This window comes from Micropterus salmoides, unplaced genomic scaffold (assembly GCF_014851395.1).
Source record: "Micropterus salmoides isolate LMB-PRFRI ecotype aquatic unplaced genomic scaffold, ASM1485139v1 Ms_hic_scaffold_9, whole genome shotgun sequence".
Classification (NCBI taxonomy): Eukaryota; Metazoa; Chordata; class Actinopteri; order Centrarchiformes; family Centrarchidae; genus Micropterus; species Micropterus salmoides.
The window spans coordinates 22,298,889-22,317,970 of record NW_024044681.1 but is presented as its reverse complement, the minus strand read 5'-3'; the positions used below and the strand labels follow the sequence as shown (position 1 = coordinate 22,317,970).

The following is a 19,082-nucleotide window of genomic DNA, read 5'->3' as shown; positions in this document are numbered from 1 at the left end:
ATCATTTTCTTTTCATTTTTAAATACAGTTTGTATGCTGCTTGTAACAGGAGGCAAAATGTAGGGAGAAAATAATTGAAGGAATTTGTAGAGAAGGGCTTGCCACAATGTGCTCCTTGTATGCTAATGGAGGACATGTGGTGAAAGATGACATGTTTGCATAATAGAAGGATTTATAATTTAAATAATTTGGTTTAAGAATGAGCACCCGCCCCCCAAACACACACACACACACACACACATTTCTATCCAACCAGCAATGAGGCTGCTTCGGGAGTGTGACCAACTGTAAGGCTCCCCTAATATTGAAATGAAGGACTGGGTTTCCAAGAAGTACTCTGAGCTAATCTACAATTCTACAAACTCAGCTGTGGCCATATGCACCCGACTGAGAGAGCCTGAGTGTCCTCTCTCCTTGGCAGGGTACAAGGAGATGACAACACGCACTTTGAGTCCGAATGTGCAGCCATGCGGAGCGCAACACTCAGGGAGACAGGTACTGTAGAGTTTAATCTGATAAAGTACTAAATCTAGCAGACACCCCTGGGCTTTTTTTTTCAGCTAAAGTGAGAGAAAGTGTGTGTCTGGGTGAGAGAGAGGAGAGAGAGTGCTGCTAGTGGAGAAATAGATGGAAGGAGAACAGCAGACTGAACTTGACTTTGACCTGGGGTAAGGAAAAATTGGGCTACAGAGAGAGCACTAGCAGTCACACTTTACCTTTGAGTTCTACCTTTGATGCAGAATTTGAGGTCTAACATTAACTTGGCGTGCGCAGACACACACAAACACACACATAAAGCACATGCATAGCAGACGCAGGCCGCCACATCACACAGATCGGCCTAACTCTTGTTTCGCTATTTTCCGTGGCGAGTTGAATTTGTGCTGAAGTGAAGGAGGTTGCAGTTTGACTGCCTGGGTGCAAGTATTAGAGCACTGTCAGACGGTGTATTATCCTCCGGGAGGCTAAAAATGACACATCATCTCTCACTGGGGTTGGGCTTCTACAAACACATTTCCATTCCTTTGAACTCGGCACCACGACTGAAGTCTTCTGACAATTTACTAACAATCAGACAGTGTGTCAGGTTTCTCGTTAACTAGCCCCCAGATGCCTCCATTCACAACACACACACACACACACACACACACACACACACACACACATTCAATTTGGCACAAATGTTTGCGTCCCTAAATGAGTTCTCAGTTGTAAGTTATCATTGTGTTTTTTTGTTTTGTTTTTATCAGGCTGCAGTCTGGCATGACAAGCATGACAAGTCTCTGACACTATTTTTTCTGATACAAACAATTTAAGACAAAATGAAAGAGCTACTTAAAGGGAACACTGAGAGTCTTCTATGAAAAATAGTCAAATGTCTCTGAAGGAAGTCTTCATTTTTCTACGATTTGACCTGGACATACACCTCGGCCCACGTATTACAAAATGGACTAGACGCAGGCCAATTACATCTTTTTGATTTGTTGATATATCTTTCTCAAGACAATAAATATTGGTTAGCATGGTGGTGCTTTGAGTCTTATTAAATTACTTAAAAACAAGAAACCATGGTCCTTTTTACAGTTCACATTTCCCTAGTTAGTAGCCATATGTGTGAGTGAGCTTATACGCCTGTACAGTGAGAGCTACAGTGGACGTGCACAGGAATTTTGAAGGGCAGTTGCTCTGACCTGAAAAAAGGCACTAAACACAGTATCCAAAATGTATTAACAATATAAATGTCACCAAAATACATATGAGAAAAAGAGTTCCTTATATTATTGTTTATTGTTTTTTTTAATCATTATTATTTTATTTTTTTTTCCTTTTTTTTTTAATTTGAAAATAAATAATCTAGATTGAATTGAGAGATGGGGAAAACTCGCTTCTAATAAAATATAAAATAAAAAAACGCTTAGATTTCGGAAAAAAGTACAATCCTTTTTTAACCTTTTGGCTTCCCGTACATTCAGTTGCGCTTCTAGCTCGTATTCACTTCTGTTGGTACGTATCACGTATGGTAACTGGGCAAAACTACGCATGATTTGTTGTAGTATGATTGCATAAAGGAAGGAAACAGGAATTCCGGTAGGGAACAGAATCGACTGACGTGCAGGCAGCGCTGCAGCAGTGCAGCCACTTAAACAGAGTTTGCCCTTCCCCTACTGACTTTCACTTTCGGTGCCCGAATGGAAGTGAATGAGGCTTTGCGATCGCGATTATTTTTTTATTTTATTTTTTTTTCTCGGAAGGGCGAGTCGGAAGGGCAACTTGAGTCAGGAAAGGCAAACGGGCAGTTGCCCGGGCAACCAGAGCAACCCCCCTGTGCACGTCCCTGGTGTACAGTACATGTGGACAGGAAAGAAAATCTATATGGCACTGATGATGTAAAGTCAACCCCTTTGTTACATTGCTGATATATGACCCAGTGCTGTCTCGTCTCTAGGGGGTGGGGAAAGTATGACTTTTGCTGCAACAATCTACAGCATGGCATTAACAAAAAAACATTGAGCAGAGACATTCAATCTCTCTAAGTCTATAAAGTAAATCAATGCAGAATATTGAGATGGTGGAGCACGCCTGTAGATTGAAACAGGTATTTCCCAGCAGGCTTGACCCTCCCCAGATAGATCCTCTATGCATTATTCTCTTTCCCTTTCAGACAAGGTAATTTACTTTGTCCATACAATGCTGAAACAGGATGAAAGCAGACAAGGGACATGTGTGATAATGTAGTCCCACTGGACTCCGGTGTGCCTCGACTGTAATTAAAACCTGTGTGAATGACAACGAGATGGGAGTTTGATTCCATTTGTCAGCTGTGGGTGTTTCCAACTCTCTCAAGCTGCATATCTCAACATTCATTACGTCTGTGCTTCTCAAGAAGCTTTATTAAGAGAATTTTTTTGTGATATAAAGGCTGATGACAATTCAAAACACCACAAATTAAAGCACTATGAATTCACACCCACACACTGTGTTTACATGCACCTGTATATGCCCATATGCATGGGTTGTTTAATCTTAAAGCTCTGCACACACCCACTAAGCAGAAATAAATTAAATCCCTCTCTCAGCCTCTCTTTGGAGACAAAACACCTTTTGCAAAGTTCCCAACGACCTCTCAACCGTGTAATTTGGGTACATCACATTCAAAGGGAAAAGTGTTTAACCAGAGCTTGATTTGAAAGTTTTTTTTCTATAAAGCTATTATAGCTTGCTTGGAAAGATCACTGAAAAAGAAACATGGGGATGTCAGTACCTGAGCAAGCACAGAAACCAATTACTGACAGACATACACACACATATATATTAGCAGCACAGCATCAGCATGCCTTACCATCATCCATATCTTCCAAGATGATGACCTTTGTGGTAGGGTAGTGCATTCCCAGACGCCCCCCGACAGGCAGTGACAGACTGACATTGAAGCTCTCTTCTCCCTCGTACAGAGAGTCGTCGATGATCACGACGCGACACCGCTTCTCCCTCTCACCCTTGTCAAAGCGAAGGATGCTGGTGTGCTCCTCCGGACGCGAGATGTAGTCAGAGTATGACAGGACGGTGGTGGGAATTGTCCCTGAGGCAGAGCCTTCACAGGGACCAGCAAAAGGAAAGGTGACAACAGCGACAGGAGTTAATCCCATATTTAGAATATAATTAAAACATATCGTATTTATAAAAGGCATCAGAAAACAGTTGTTCAAGGCCGCATCTTACACTTACAGCTTCAGGTACAGTTTGTTTTCCTATAATGGATCCACTGCATCTGAAGCATATATAATAAGATGTATTTTCCCTTTCAGTTTAAACAAATTAGACTGTCAACTTAGATATTATGGCTTGCGAAAGTTTGACCTTTAATTATTGCAAGCCCATCACGTGAGTCAGTGGATTAGTTTTAATGGCAGAACACAATGGGAACAGACCACCCCCACACAGAAAACTACAGGATTTCTCAAACTCAAATCCGTGGTTTAGCCACTAAAGCCTTTTGACATTTAACAATAGCGCCTTCATTAGGCTAATCAGTGTATGCATTATCCCTTCATGCTTTCTCTAAATTAACTGCATGGCATTTAACTGCATGAGGAGAATATACAGGCTAGAATCTGTAACTTTTTCACACACTGTCAGCTACAAAAAAGAAAGTAAATGAAAGTAATTTAAATTATCACAAAGACGCTGGAGCTGTTGTAGAAGTTGTACGGAAGCGTGTTAATGATTTGAATAAGCTACTGTAAAACTTGGAACAGGCACAGGCTAACAGCTAATTGTGACACTACTGAGGTTATGCTGCTACTTTTTACTTGAAAATATGCAAATGTGGTGTGAACTGCATCTCTTCCAGTGCATTGACTAAACAGACTTCACCTGCATTGTCAAAGATAGATACGCCTGACGCTCCACCACACAGATAGATACCAGATTTAAAGGCACATTCTGTGATCCAAATGTGAACAAAACTAGTGGTATAAGTGTTGTCTGATACTGCTATAATTTGAGTAACATTCTGAGAAACATAAAATAATTGAAATAATTTGTCATCTATACCTCAAAAAATTCAACTCTCTATATGAATACAGCATATGTGGTGATAAATTGAGCAGGCAGACAGGCAGGGTATGCTGAGGTTAAACAGGTTAGATGAGGTGAAAAAAGACTAGTCCATACCCTGCTGTGTGTAGCAGACCACCATGAGCTCCTGGCTGATGTCTCCACTGCGGTGCACCGGGATGAAAAGCTCTCCAACATCTTCCTCCACTGAGTGGATCTGTTCAGGGAAGAACACAGTCGACTCTGTTTGGAGGAGAGAGAATGAGTGGAGGGAGTCAGAGGGAAATAGAAAAGGCTAATGATATGTATAACAATCTGCAAAAATCCACAGTACATTAGGCCATCAAGGACTGGTACAGGCTTTTGTTCTGGCTCTGCATTAGTGAGCTGCAGCTGATATTTTTTTATTCAGATCTATTGAAGTGGTGGTCCTGTGGTGTGCTTATTCATATTCAAAAATAACTCTCCATCATAGTTTTTCGGTTTGATGCAACCAAAGGTGCTCTTCAAAGACACCCCTCCGGAAGTTTTTCTTACTGCCTGGTGTGTCGCAGACAATTACACATGCAAGCCTCTCAGAGTGAATCAGCTGGGAGTTTCACACATCAACTCCTCTATACACAGAGGGGTCAGCTCTTTCTCCACTCCTCCCTCTGTCTCTGAGAGGAGTCTGTGATTGAGGGAGAGACTTAGAGGCACTGCAAGCATCATCTATCAAAGAGAAGAACTTACTGGCATTATAGAAACAATAAATGTTGAAGCTATTTTCCACAGACGCACAGGGACCAATAAAAATACTAACAGCGTGAACTGAGCATCAGCTTGTCCCAGATTTTCTTGTGACTTTGTTCCCCCTGAATAATGGGAACTTCAAGACACTTGTTGCTTGCTTGTGCAACAAAAACCTGTATGAAAATAGCAAGCGCTGGAGCGGTAAAAATCTGTGTGAAAAAAAAGAAGCAGAAAAGATATGGATGTTTGAATCAACACCCAGCGTAAAAAGACATCAACACCTGAGGTGACTCTTTGGGATGAAGTCATCAACATAAGACAATCTTACGCACCACAGGCGGTCAAACATTTCTCTTCTCTTACGGTAACTCTCCCTAAATCATTCTCTCTCCCCTCTCAATCTTCTCTCTCCTCCTCCATTTCTCCTTTCTGTCACTAACCACAATCTGTCACTCCCCAGGGGGTACAGGCACTCATAGCAGGGGATTAGGGTCCACTGCTTACCTATTACACACACACACACACACACACACACACACACACACACACACACACACACCACTATACTCTGGTTTGCTTCTCTCTCTCCACACATATAATGCACACCTCCTCTCCTCAAAGTTCTTTCACATTTTACCTCACACCTTGGTGCCTCTAAATCCACCCAAGATTTTAAAAAAGCTAATTTTCAGACATGTGGGTCAAGTTCACATCCTGGAGGAAAACACACAGTCATTTTAAAACATTGATGGGGAGGGAAAAAAACACATGCTTTTACAAAGAGTGTGAAAATAGTGATACTTGCACCTGATCTTGCCATAAAAGTAAAAGAAAAAAAATCTGTTTGGACTGTAAGCCTAGAACTTCTACATTATTGATAATTTCATGAATATTCTATGCCTGTAGAGATACCTTCTTTGTTTCTACTATCTGGTTGTTGTTATGATAGTTGTGCTTTTTTCCCCATTGCCAGCTTGTACAACTGTTTATGGCCATCAGCTAAATACCTAAAATGTAACTGTAAATGTAAAATAAAATAGCCCCTGGAGACCTTCAATTAATGGCACCATCCACCTAAACACAGCACAACACCATGTCACAGTTCAAAGAAACAGCAACCTCACAAGATGCAGGCCCTTGTTTGATGTGCCTTACATTAGTCAAGAGATTTTACAATCCTAACACAACAACGCAAGGATGTGCTTGACTGCAACTGGCCTTGTAATTTCAGACCAAAAAAAATTGTTCTTCATCATTTAGTGGATCGACCTTGATGCAATATGCAGCCGAGTAACAGCTCTACTGATATATAGCGTCCTCGCTGCAACGGAAGCAAGAAAGATATCACTAACTGTAGCAGGAGTCTGGTACTGCATGCAGCAAACAGTCAAACAGCAGACTGCCACCCTCATTTCAAATCTAGTCAGCATTGTGCATGGATTATATACAGTATATGAAAGAAAGTCATAAAGTTTTGCAGCAGGAAAGCTGGAAAATCACACCCTGTAATTAAACAGAGTTTGCGTTTGCTGCCGCACTGAATGTGGGTGTACCACAGGAAAACGCGGCACATGCCCACTCGTTGTTATTAATCAAAGTAGCAACAGGCTAATACAGAAGGATAGTAGAGGGTATGCATTTGTACAACCAACACAAAAAGAAAACAATAAACAAGACCACCAGGCATTTGTAAAGACAAATACAGACTGTCCATGCTATTGGAACAAACTTAGCTTGTTGTGGTCTCCTTAATTTTGGATCACTTTTGGTTAAAGCTAAGCGATCCTCTCTCCTCCTCTAAAGCTATTAGCCTAGCTGACATGTCCTCTGAGGAGGGAATCTTCAGGCTAACCAGAAGACCAGACAAAGCCAGTTTTCATCATTAGAGAAAGATGCTGGAGTACAGCTAACGCCACAAGCATAGCTAGAGCTTCACTGGCCCATTAGAGTAGAGTGGCACATCTCTGTCGCATTAGACAATCCCCAGAGATGACAGAAAACAAACCAGCCCCTGCCCTCCGCACACACTATAATTAACCCACGGGGGAGGATAGATTGAGAGGGGAGAATGTGAGGGGCAGAGAGAGATCAAGTGAAAGAGAGAAAACAAGAAGACAAATGAGAAAGAGAGGGAAAGAGATGAGAGCAGCTCTTGTGTGTCACCATAATGGAAGCTTCAGTGTTTCCATCTTTGTTGCACATCTATAATTACTATATATAAGTTATACCGAGGAATAGAGTAATGCCTAAAAAAACTGAATATAAAAGCTACAGAAGAGTAAATTTAACATTGCACTATGCACTATTCCATTAACATTTCAATTTGCAGACAAAGACGCAAAGAATGAGGAGAGTGAAAATGGCAGATTACAAACTATTAACATTTACATTGAGCTGACGCTTTTATCCAAAGCGACTTACAATTGCTAAGTATGTCTGAGGTCGCACACTTCTGGAGCTAATAGAGGTTAAGTGTCCTGCTCAGGGATGTGTATGTGTCACAGTGGGGAATTGAACCCAGGTCTCTCACACAAAAGGCATGTGTCTTATCCACTGCTCCATCACCACCCAGTGTTGTGAGGAGAGAAATTGAAAGACTTAACCACCTCCCATCATCCAAAGACATGCAGCCTAGGTTGATTGGTTACCCTAAATCCTTAGGTGTGAGTGTGAGTGTGAGCGTGAGCGTGAGTGGTTGTTCGTCTATGTGTGGCCCTGTGATGGACTGGCGACCTGTCCAGGGTGTACCCTGCCTTGCGCCCGATGTCAGCTGGGATTGGCCCCTGCCCCCCGCGACCCTGTACGTAGGATAAGCGGTTGACAATGGATGGATGAACAGTCTAAACAGTCAGTACTTTAGAAGAGAGGTCCCCAAAAAGAGGCCTGTGGGCCATATTTGGTCCACTGGGAACCTTTGATTTGGCTCGATGAAAATGGACAAATAAATGAACAGATAACTATAATCATACTGCTTTTTTGTATTGTTGGGTTTCAGGAGGTAAACATTCTACTCAGTACTTCTGGCAAGTGACAAAACACAACACTGTCATCATCCCTATAAATAAATCTCTACTGGCTGTCATGTAAAAACTGTATTTCTCCCCTTTGCCAGAGGCCAGATTTGACATGACTATATATCTACACTAGACAATATTCATATTGACAATTCTGCATTCGTTGTGTGCCAAGTTGACTGATGCTTCTCACAACAAATGTGATATGCTGTAAAGAGTTGTGTATTTGTCATTGCTTTGTAAAAGGAACACTGGAGTGGCAGTTGGGGTTTTGTGTGGTGTGCATTATAAATGTCAGAAACTTTACTATAGCTGCAGTCATATTTGTCTGTTCATACTGTCTGTCCTTAAAGGCTGCGTTTGATTTTTACTTTTAATAATGGATATCACATGGAATAGAGACCCTAAACTGAAACTGAAAATCCTCTGAGAGTATTCAGATTAAATTTGCAGAAATAATTACATTTCAGCTTTTATAGTCTGTTGTGATGCAACTGTGGACAAAAATATTTCCATCATATTGTCACCAGCGGAGGAGGAAGTACTCAGGTCTTTTACTTAAATATAAGTAGCAATGCGACTAAGTACCAAAAGTGTAAGTACTCATTATGCAGAATGGCCTTTTTCAGAATAATTCTTTTCAGGTAAAAAGGTGTCTCGCAAGGTTCACGCACTTGACATTTTTCACATGCTGCCAAGCCACATGTTAATTTTCTCAAGCAGTGAAATACAAATGCATACTTGAAGAGCTAATCAACTCTGGCCAGCTGATGTGACACTGGTGTATGCCCTGATAGTAATCAACTGAACCGTTCGAGCTGTGAGTCCAGACAGCTGTGAAGAAGGGTAACGTAACTGGTAGAGTTTTGCAACATAAACATCTAAAAACTGAAGCGCTGCCTTGCTCTGTTTGGGACTGTGAGCTGCAATTTGTAAGAGGTGCTGAAGTTAACATGTGTGTGGATTTGTGGTATGATTTTATTTTCGGTTTCACATGGAACATACAGTCCCAAAATGCTTTGGTCAATCGGTCTGAAGGGGGTAACGTTCCTACCAGCGGATCAATAACATAATGCACAGCAGAGTAAAGGGCAGGTAGACTTCTCTTTAAATAATGACGTTAGTCTTGTAATATTATGACTTTTTTCTAAGACATGTCAGAGAACACAGATAGCCTATGTGGGAGAGATTCTGAATGTGCAGAACGTTTTGAACGTGAGCAGAAAACCTGCTGGAACACAGAAGCTGAAAGACATCTGAATTTTGTGTTTCTCTAAACATAAATTTAAAAAAATCACCATAAACTGGTGCAGAAAAATCATCATAATGTAGGAAATAAAGTTTATTGCTCAAACTTTTCATATAATTCAGCATTAAAGATTAAAGATAAATAGTGTTAAAATCGTGTCTCGTCCCGTCTCATGGGTTAAGTGTTGTGGGGACTGACGGTGTCAGCTGGGCTGTGTCCTGGTTTTACTTTTTTTTCTCACTTTATTTCACCCATTGTTTTGCTCTGCCTGCCTCCCTGTGTTCTCCTCCTCTCTCCCTCGGCTCCTGAGCCCAGCCAACTACCTACACCTGCACCTCATCAGCCACCTCGTCAGCCTGCCACACCTGCCAGTAATCAACCTCATCCCAGCCTGTATTTCAACCCCGGTTCTCCACACCATCCTCGCTTGATCGTCGTTGCTCCTTACCCGGTGCCACCTCTATGTCCAGGCTCTCATGTTCCTTGTTTTTTCTCATTTTCCCTGCATTTTGTCGCTCCAGTCACTAACCCTGTCTTTCTGTCTGTTTTCCCTCCCAGGTTCACTCACCCTCGTCATCCGTTCAGTCGGCTGGGCTCATCCTCCGGTCCTCACCTCTCGGGCTTCCTCCACGGCGCCCTCCCGGCTCCTCCCTGCTCCTCGCCTCACCACCCGTGCCTCGCCTGCTCCTTGGTCCTCCGTGCCCGCGTCCCCTGGCGTCCACCTCTCCTCCCTCACCTCTTCCCTATCCCCCTCCGTGAACCCTCAATAAAACCTCCTTCCCTCTGAGTATTTGAGCGTTTGGGTCCTTTCTGTCCCGTCTCCTAACATTAAGTGTCTCGTCACACCCCTACTATGGATACATGTGGGGCAATACTTTAATGTTGCAGGTGGTAACGGCGGGGCTCATTGATATACTCCTGGATAGCTTAATCTATAACATTACTTCATAATATATAAGTTGATTATATTTTGAATTAATCATTTGAATCTGCAAAATAATTAGTAAATAAAGCTGTCAGATAAATGTATTGGAAAGTGAGTGAAAAGTTCAATATTTCAAAATCTGGGGGAGTATTATTAAGTAGCATAAAATAGAAATACTCAAGTAAAGTAGCTAAAAAGTACAGTAAGTACAGTACTCGAACTTGAAGTACGTGTTACTTTGCACCACTGATTATCCCCGTGAAAGAATATTCAGCCGCCTTACCCTACAAGTATTCATGAGTACGGGATTTAATGTACATGAGTAGTACTGACCGTCACTAGGATCCAGGATCTCAACTGTTGCTGTGGCAGGGAACTCCATCACTCCCATCACCGGCTCCGATAGCAAAATCTGGAAGGTCTCCGCCTGCTCGTACTTCCCATCAGTCAGTATCCGAACCCGCCATGTGGCTCTGGTCTGTCCAGGGTTGAACTGGACCTGCCTCTGGGACTTGCCCTTGAAATCTTCCTCCTTTTTTGCACTACCATCCTGGGTGCCAATGCCTGAGAGATATAGACAGTGGTAAATGTAAAAAAAAAAATGGAAATGAAGGCAGAGCAGGACATATGGTTAAAAAATAAGACAGACAGGAAGAAGTGGAGACAAAACAAAGAAAGCCATGAAAAGGTGACATGCAGGAGAGAGAAACAGATGAATAACAGATTAGATATTCACACCCTTTAATGTTGTTCAGTGAGTGGTGAGAAAAAAAGAGTGTTGCATCTATTTTTCTTCACTGATCACTTACAGGGCTTCAGGAATGTGTGAAATGAATTTGTGACTGAAGCATTTAAATAAGCATATTTCACCTTACTGAAATGGATTAGTTAAAATGATTATTTCCCAAGGGTTATGTATGCATGTGAGTGTGTGTGTGTGTATGTTTGTGTATCACCTCCTTTTCTGTTTTAATGTCTCATTCATTAATAATAGGTCTTTCATGTGAACCCATTTTTTAATGATCCACCTAACATTCCATACTTATCGAAACATCATGTAGGAGCGGTAAATGGTAACACGTGGGTTTTACATCAAACACACATCAAGGAAACCCAGGTGGCATAAGCCATACAATAATGTATTGTGGTGTATAACATATGTGCATTTGACGCATAACGGTTTCAAATAGCACTGTAGCAGCTGGACAGAGGGTCAGTGACCTAAGGGGAGAGTAGTGATTGGTGGTTATGTAGGGAGTGAACCCTTCTATAGAATTTGACCTCTAACCCTTGTTTTGTTACCTCAGAATAGTACTAAACCCCTCTAACATGCACCTAAAACACACCCTATATAAGCGATGTTTGATGTACAGAAAGACAGAGTGGCCATCGGGCTGGGTCACTCTCCAAGCTGCTGCAGAGCTTGTAATTGATGCTGAACTCCTTGTAATAAACTTTTATGATCAAGAACAGTGTCAAGCGGATTTCTTCTCAACACATCATTGCAGCATTATTGTTCGGACACCACAGTATTACATTTGGAAATATGCTGTTTATTTCCCTTTTTCTACATTCACACTGCCTCATGAGAACAAGGTGAGCAGAGAGCCATACCAGGCTGATGCATGTGCCTGTAAATAACAAGGATTTGTTTCCTTTTCTTTCTGAAAAGCCTGCACAGACAGAGAAAAAAAGTGACAAACACATGCAGATGAGACTGGATACATTAGATCATACACACAATAAGATCTGACAGGTGAGCATTGTATGCAAAAATTTAAGCTAGAAATTAGCATACACGTAGCAATACAAACGCTCACCTCAGTCGCACTCATTAATTTTATTGTACCTGTGAGGACCTTCTCTGATTATATTCATTTCCAAACCCCAACATGAGTGTAGAAAAATGTGACTTTGAAAGATTGTTATAAATGTTTGTTGGTGTTATGCCTTGCATTTGTGGTTATTTTTGTTTTTGCCAAGAGCGACTGGAGAAATATTCTGGTGAGTAAATTGAGAATGCGTTTGTTTGAGGGCCTATTTTTCAGCCGTAAACCAAAACAAAAAAAAAATATTTATAGATATAAAAAAAAATTTTTCTCTAGACTCACTGTTTTAAACCAATTTCAAGTCCAGAGAAACCAATTGTTTCACTGATGGTCACCACAGACCAACCATAACACAATGCAGCATCTCACATTAGACCTGATCTGCAGCCAGAAGCACATTAAATATAACATTCATTCACTTCATTTTGTCAACAAAGCTGCACGGCACATCAAGGCATGGTTATCTCTCAAGTTTCTCTGTTTCTCTGCTTTTTCTCAACAGGAACAGCTAATGATGCTGCTATTGCTGACTGCAGCTGAACTAATGCAACACGAAAAATTTACTTCTCTGGGGGCTTTTGAAAGTCTGGGAAATCTAAGGCATGACTAATCGAATTTCAGTCAGGACAACTCTTGGTTGACTTGTTTGGCTGCTGTGTGGCCCTGTCAGCTTAACCCGGGTAAGGTTTTCTTAGATAACGGTCGAACAAAGCTGGTTGGCACAAGTAGGTAAAACAAGCATGTGAATTAACAACACTTCATCATGAAATGGCTGCATTCTAATTATTCTGATTATATTTCATCAGACAGTACAGTGAAAATACCATCAATATTGAACAACCAACCTTCTGATAAGTGGGCAACAACTCTACCACGCCACCCCCAGATAGCCTCCTATGTACAAGGGTTTTGGTTGGTTGGTTGGTAAGAGATAATAACCAATAAACTATCTTTAGGCTGTGCCACCAGCATCAGAAGTTTGTGGGTGTGGGTGTGGGTGTAGGGGTGGGTGTGTAGGGGTGGGTGTGTGTGTGTGTGTGCCTTAAACTTGTAGACATACTGCATATGAACAATTATACCAAATAGGTGCTAACGATCACCAATTCAATATGTACGTTGAAAGACAATGATTAACTGAAACAGAAAGAGCTGTGTAGCAGGAATACAACCTGGTGAGTAACAGCCAAACTCAGCTAACAAGGTGAGGCTGCTGAAGACAGTTCACTGTCAACAGTCATATACCATGGAAAGACTGAGTACAGCAACAAGACACAAAGTAGATTTACTGCATCAGCAAGGTCTCTACCAGGCAGAAATATCAAGGCAGACGGGGGTTTCCAGATGTGCTGTCCAAGCTCTTTTGAGAAGCACAAAGAAACACACAATGTTGAGGACCGTAGTTACAGTGGTCGGCCAAAGAAACTTACTGCAGCAGATCAGAATAAGTCCAGCAGTCAAGTCATTAGGACAACAGTATATTTGGTGTAAAAAGGAGATCAAAGACACCTGGAAGTGATGGTATGGCCCCCACAGAGCCCATCAGATCTCAACATTATCGAGTCTGTCTGGTACTACTTGAAGAGAGAAGCAACTGAGACTGCCTAAATGCACAGAAGGCCAGTGGGTAGTTCTCCAAGATGTGAGTGTACCTAGAAGAATTGATGCTGCATTGAAGGCAAAGGGTGGTCACACCAAATATTGATTTCATTTAGATTTTAATTCTGTTCATTCACTTTGCATTTTGTTAATTAATAAATATAATCTATTAACACCTATTCTTGATTTTAACGTCCATTTTTGACCTAAAACTTTTGCACAGTACTGTACGTCCAAACACTGAGGATTATGGATGTAAATATAAACACAGGTATTCTTATGATTAAATATACGGTATACTGTATATAGTCCAATCATGTACATTAACTTCATTATTTTTATTATCTATATATTACACGTCTTAACTTTATAACAGCTAGATATCATCCTTACAATGTCAGTCCTGATGGATTCGGTGACACTTGCAGTTGCTGATGAGAAGGGCACACACATACATGTTTCACTCAACATGACATGTGCTTTAAAAAAATAGGGTTGATACATTGAAGGATTATAACTTGAAGTCGAAAGAAATCGATCTTATCTTTCAATCCTGATGATCAGTTCATCCACATCAAATACACACAGACAAAAACCTGCCTTTAAGTGAGAAGTGTTGATCTTAAAAGGGTTAGCCTCATTGCACCAGCCTTGCTGGACTCCCTGCAGGGAAGAGACACGCTTTGCCTGGGGTCGCAATGGGGTTCCTTCTCAGCAGGTGCAGGTATACCCACCAGAGGGCCTTTTGATCTCTACGGTGCTGTTCCTTAGAGCTACAGTCCCTTGTGTTTGTTTCTCCGTAACACACACACACAAACTCACAGATACAAGGAGTTGCTCACAAACACACACAGATTCTGTTTATATTTGCAAACTTTCGTTTCTTTTGTTCTGTGTTATACTTTATTTCACTTTTGGAAGCAAATACTGCAGTAAGCTGATTTTGACTGAATGCAAAATATAGAATTCATCACAAAATGTATGACTACTGCCACTACTACTGGTACATTCATGCTCATTATTCCATAAAGGTCCTTTCACGTCAAGGCAGCTGAGGTGGAGGTCTGTAGAAAAGAGGTTCAGGGGGGGAAAAAGTTTATACTCTCTCCTGGTGAAATAAAATTATCTCTCCATCCCTCTTGCTTAGCAACAATAATGAGGCTGGGATAGTCCCACGTGAGATTAACCTGGCAAATGTAGACCTTGTTAATAATCCTCCATTCATTTCAGTGAGCAAAGACAGACCAGAAAAGGGCAGAGTAGAAAGGAAAAAAAAGTCTTCAAAGATTGAGGTTTGAGTTATATGAGAATTCAATTCCATCTTGTTTCCCTATGGGGTTCCATGTATCATACAGCAAAGAAGATAGGAACGGAAAAGAAAGGAAAGGAAATGAAATGAAAGGAATGATGTGGAGAGGATGAGGACTTCAGAGTGGAGGGTCTCATGAAGGGAATAGAGCAAGACGATGTGACAAAGACAAGACAGAGAAGAACTAGCAAAGATACACCACGATGGATAACAAACAAATACAGGATACACACAAGGAAGTGGGGAAATAGAATACAGAGCAAAAATAAACAGTGAATGAGTGCTGCACTGGAGTGAGATAGAGAGGAGGGAAGAAGGTAGATACAGTATAAGACGAATGACAAATGGAGAGTTGGTGGAGGAAGGATATAAAACAGCCTATGGCACAGACCCAGGGCTGTAAGGCGGTAAGGGATCAGAAAGAAGAGAGTTGGTGTCTTTGATGAGGAAAAGCAGGTTTGTTGCAAAAAGTCCAAACGCTCTCCACGGCGAGATGAAGCCAGGAGAGATTACGGATGAAAAGCAAAGAAGGTGAGGCAGGTGAAGTGGGTTGACAAGTCAGTGGAACAGTGTCACAGGAGATAGGAAAGAAATGACAGAACTCAATTAGAAAAGACGACTCAGCAGGCGAGGAAGAGGGCACGTGTCCATGAAGCATTAAGCTGAAAGTTGATATCTTAGTTGTGTCTGGATTTTTTTTCATTAGATTGAGAAAGTGAGGTATAATCTTGAAAACAGTGGTAGACGAATCCAATCTGATCCCCATGCTCTCCCGCCCTGTTCTGCCCGAGCTCTGCTTTGCGGGGGTATCTTTGAACCTTGATCTTATCCTCCTTCACTGATCCTCTATGTCCTGTTGTGATGGAGTATGTATAACAGGTCTCCTCCACCGCCGTCTGGCACCACAGCCCTGTCTAATCTCATATAATCTATCCATCTATCTGCATGTACAGTCTCTACTTCTGTTACAAATGCCTAGGTGTGTTTAATTTCTTTTTATATTTATTGGATTTTTTCCATTTACAGCTCAGGTTTTGATGTGATCTTAAAATTTTGGTTACTACACTCCCATATCTGCTATTAACATTAACCTCAAACACACATTTAATATCATTGTAAATTGAATACGTTAGGACTAGACTGTTGGTAGGACAAAACAAGCACACGAATCACGTCATCTTGGGCTGTGGAAAATTGTGAAGGGCATTTTCAACTATTTTCTGTCATTTTATTGACCAAACTTCACTCCAACTGATTATGTGTTTCACTGCTCAAGACCAGACAGAAGACAGAAAACCTTCAAAAGGATTTGCAACTAAATATTATTTGTGATTATTTTCTCCACATTTATGACTATTTTCTGTGCCCTAAAATTGGCAGTAGCATGTGTAAACATGTTTGCAGTTCCTACATTGCTCATCTGATGTTGGTTTTAAAAAAAAAGATGAGAGTTGACACTTTAACCTCATAGTTATTTAAGTTTTATTTAAAGTATTCTTTGCTGGAAATTATGTCTCTGTCAGAAAGTTTTTGGTAACGCAAATACATTTATATCTGGTGGGGATCTCTGGTACTGCCCTAGAATGGTTTTCATCCTACCTGTCGAATAGGAAGTTTTGCGTGTCTGTAAACAACTATGTCTTCGTTCTGTCCAGTTAAATATGGTGTGCCTCAGGGGTTGGTCTTAGGACCCATTTTGTTTTCCTTTTATCTGCTTCCCCTTGGACATATTATCCATAAACATGGTATTTCTTTTCATATTTATGCTGATGACACACAAATATACTTGCCCGTCAGATCCACAGACCCTGGAATGCTGAGTTCACTTAACAACTGCCTTAAAAAGTTAAGTTAAAAAATGGATGTCAAATAATTTCCTCCAGCTGAACTCAGACAAAACAGAAATCCTGGTCATCGGGTCCCAGCAGATGGCAAAACAAATACTGCCATCTGCTGGTTCCCTAGTAAATCACATTAAGACTGTGGCAAAGAACCTTCGTGTTTGGTTTGATAGTAATTTAAATTTCGAGCAGCACCCACAAAGCTTGTTCAATCATGTTTTTATCAACTTAAATATAGCAAAAATTGTTAACTTTTAAGGACACCAAGACCATTTTACACGCCTTCATCTCATCACGCCTGGATTATTGCAACAGCCTTTTCACCTGTTTAACCCAAAAATCTACTGATCGACTACAGACTGTCCAGAACTCAGCTGCCAGGCTTTTAACTAGAACAAAGAAATATGACCACATTACTCCTATTTTAGCTTCATTACATTTTATTGATCACTTTTAAAGCTCTTCATGGCCTCTCGCCTTGTTATATTTCTGAACTTTTAGTCCCATACGCACCAGCACGTACCTTGAGATCCTCGGGCAGAGGTCTGTTGTCTGTTCCAGAGTCTCGACTGAAAACTAAAGGGGACAGAGTGTTTGCTGTCAGGGCCCCGAGGCTCTGGAAAAGCCTGCCCGAGGAAATCAGGTCAGCTGAGTCAGTGAACTCTTTTAAGTCCCTTCTTAAAACATACTTTTATAGGAGAGCCTTTCCCGATCTTATTTGACTTTATTTTATCCCTTTTATTTTATTCTATTTTACTAATTTTATATTTATCTTAAACGTATATTTTAGTCTTTTCAATGTTTTCTTGCTTTTATCTTGTATTGTTTTTGTATTATTGTCTTTTGGGTATTATTGTCTTTACACTTGTTAAAGCACTTTGTTAAAGCACTTGTTTTTGTTTTGTTTTCTCTACAAGGATTATTATTATTATTATTATATAAAATACACAGGTGTTTATCTGTTTGGTATATGATTTTTTGGAGGTTTTTGAGAGTTTTGATGTTGCCATTGCAGCTTTGATTTTGACCTTAAAAGTTAACATCCTATCTCAAAATGATATCTCAAATGTTTCTGATGTTTTGTCCATCCCCTGTAAATCAAAATTATAAAAGCAATCACTTAAATAAGTTGTATTCCAACTCGAGTGGCATCAGCAGCATGTGTCAGCTAAAATAGCCAGTCCTTTGACCAACCTTTAATAGCCAGTCAAGTGCATCTTTCTAGCACACTGTAAAAGTATGAACTTCGGCAACAAGAAAACTCTCAAAAGTCATTCAGACTCGAGCCAAACACATGAAAGCTAAATGAGCAAAGAGGAACACAAGCAGAGCCCCAACAGCACTGACTCTTAATGAGATATTTGCTGAACAGCGACACAAACTACAGCCATAACATTTCAATTGACACCAAGCATCAATCAATGTACCATTACTGTGGCACTATTGTATTGGATTGCATTACATTGTGGGGTGTTCCTGCTATTTTGTCCACCTCAAGTATGTTGTCACTCTGTTATTGGTTCCTTCGGTTCATTCGTCTGTTCACCGGTGCAGCAAATTGAAATCCATGAAGGTTATTAGACTTTGAACGGTTTCTGTTTTTCATTCTGTGTTGCCCTCTCGACATATTTCATCATCAGCACCTGAACAGATCCACACTGGACATATAGACACACGTAGTGGACTTTGAATGGGGATGAGGGGGGATTCCACCCCCCTCATTAGTAAAATGACCAATGTGAGTCCCCCTTGTTAACCTGCCATGTCCCCTCTCTATCCCCCAGAGAGTGCAGGGGCAGAGGGGTTGTTTAGTGGAATACGTTAGTCTGACTCATCTGACTCATTGAGCCTTTATCTGACTGAGGTTTGCACAAGTTAGAATCTATAGCCCCGACCACGGTTCTGAAATATCAGCAGCCTAATTTCACTGTGTACTGATGAATGCATGGCTATGTGAATGGTGCTGAAGTATGACAGATTTGTAATTTGCTTTTTCTATCAGTCTCGCCCTTTCTTGTCTTGGATCTATA

At 41.0% G+C, this 19,082-nt stretch overlaps 1 protein-coding gene across 1 annotated transcript in view; it reads right to left on the bottom strand.

Annotated features, from left to right (window-relative positions):
• frem2a (FRAS1 related extracellular matrix 2a) overlaps nucleotides 1-19,082 on the bottom strand; it is a 64,119-nt gene that overhangs the window by 23,017 nt on the left and 22,020 nt on the right. The window contains exons 4-6 of the mRNA XM_038709276.1: nucleotides 10,811-11,041; nucleotides 4,675-4,800; nucleotides 3,341-3,592 (exon numbers count right to left, since the gene is read on the bottom strand). Coding sequence (XP_038565204.1) covers nucleotides 3,341-3,592; nucleotides 4,675-4,800; nucleotides 10,811-11,041 — 609 coding nt within the window. The remainder of the gene's footprint in view (nucleotides 1-3,340; nucleotides 3,593-4,674; nucleotides 4,801-10,810; nucleotides 11,042-19,082) is intronic.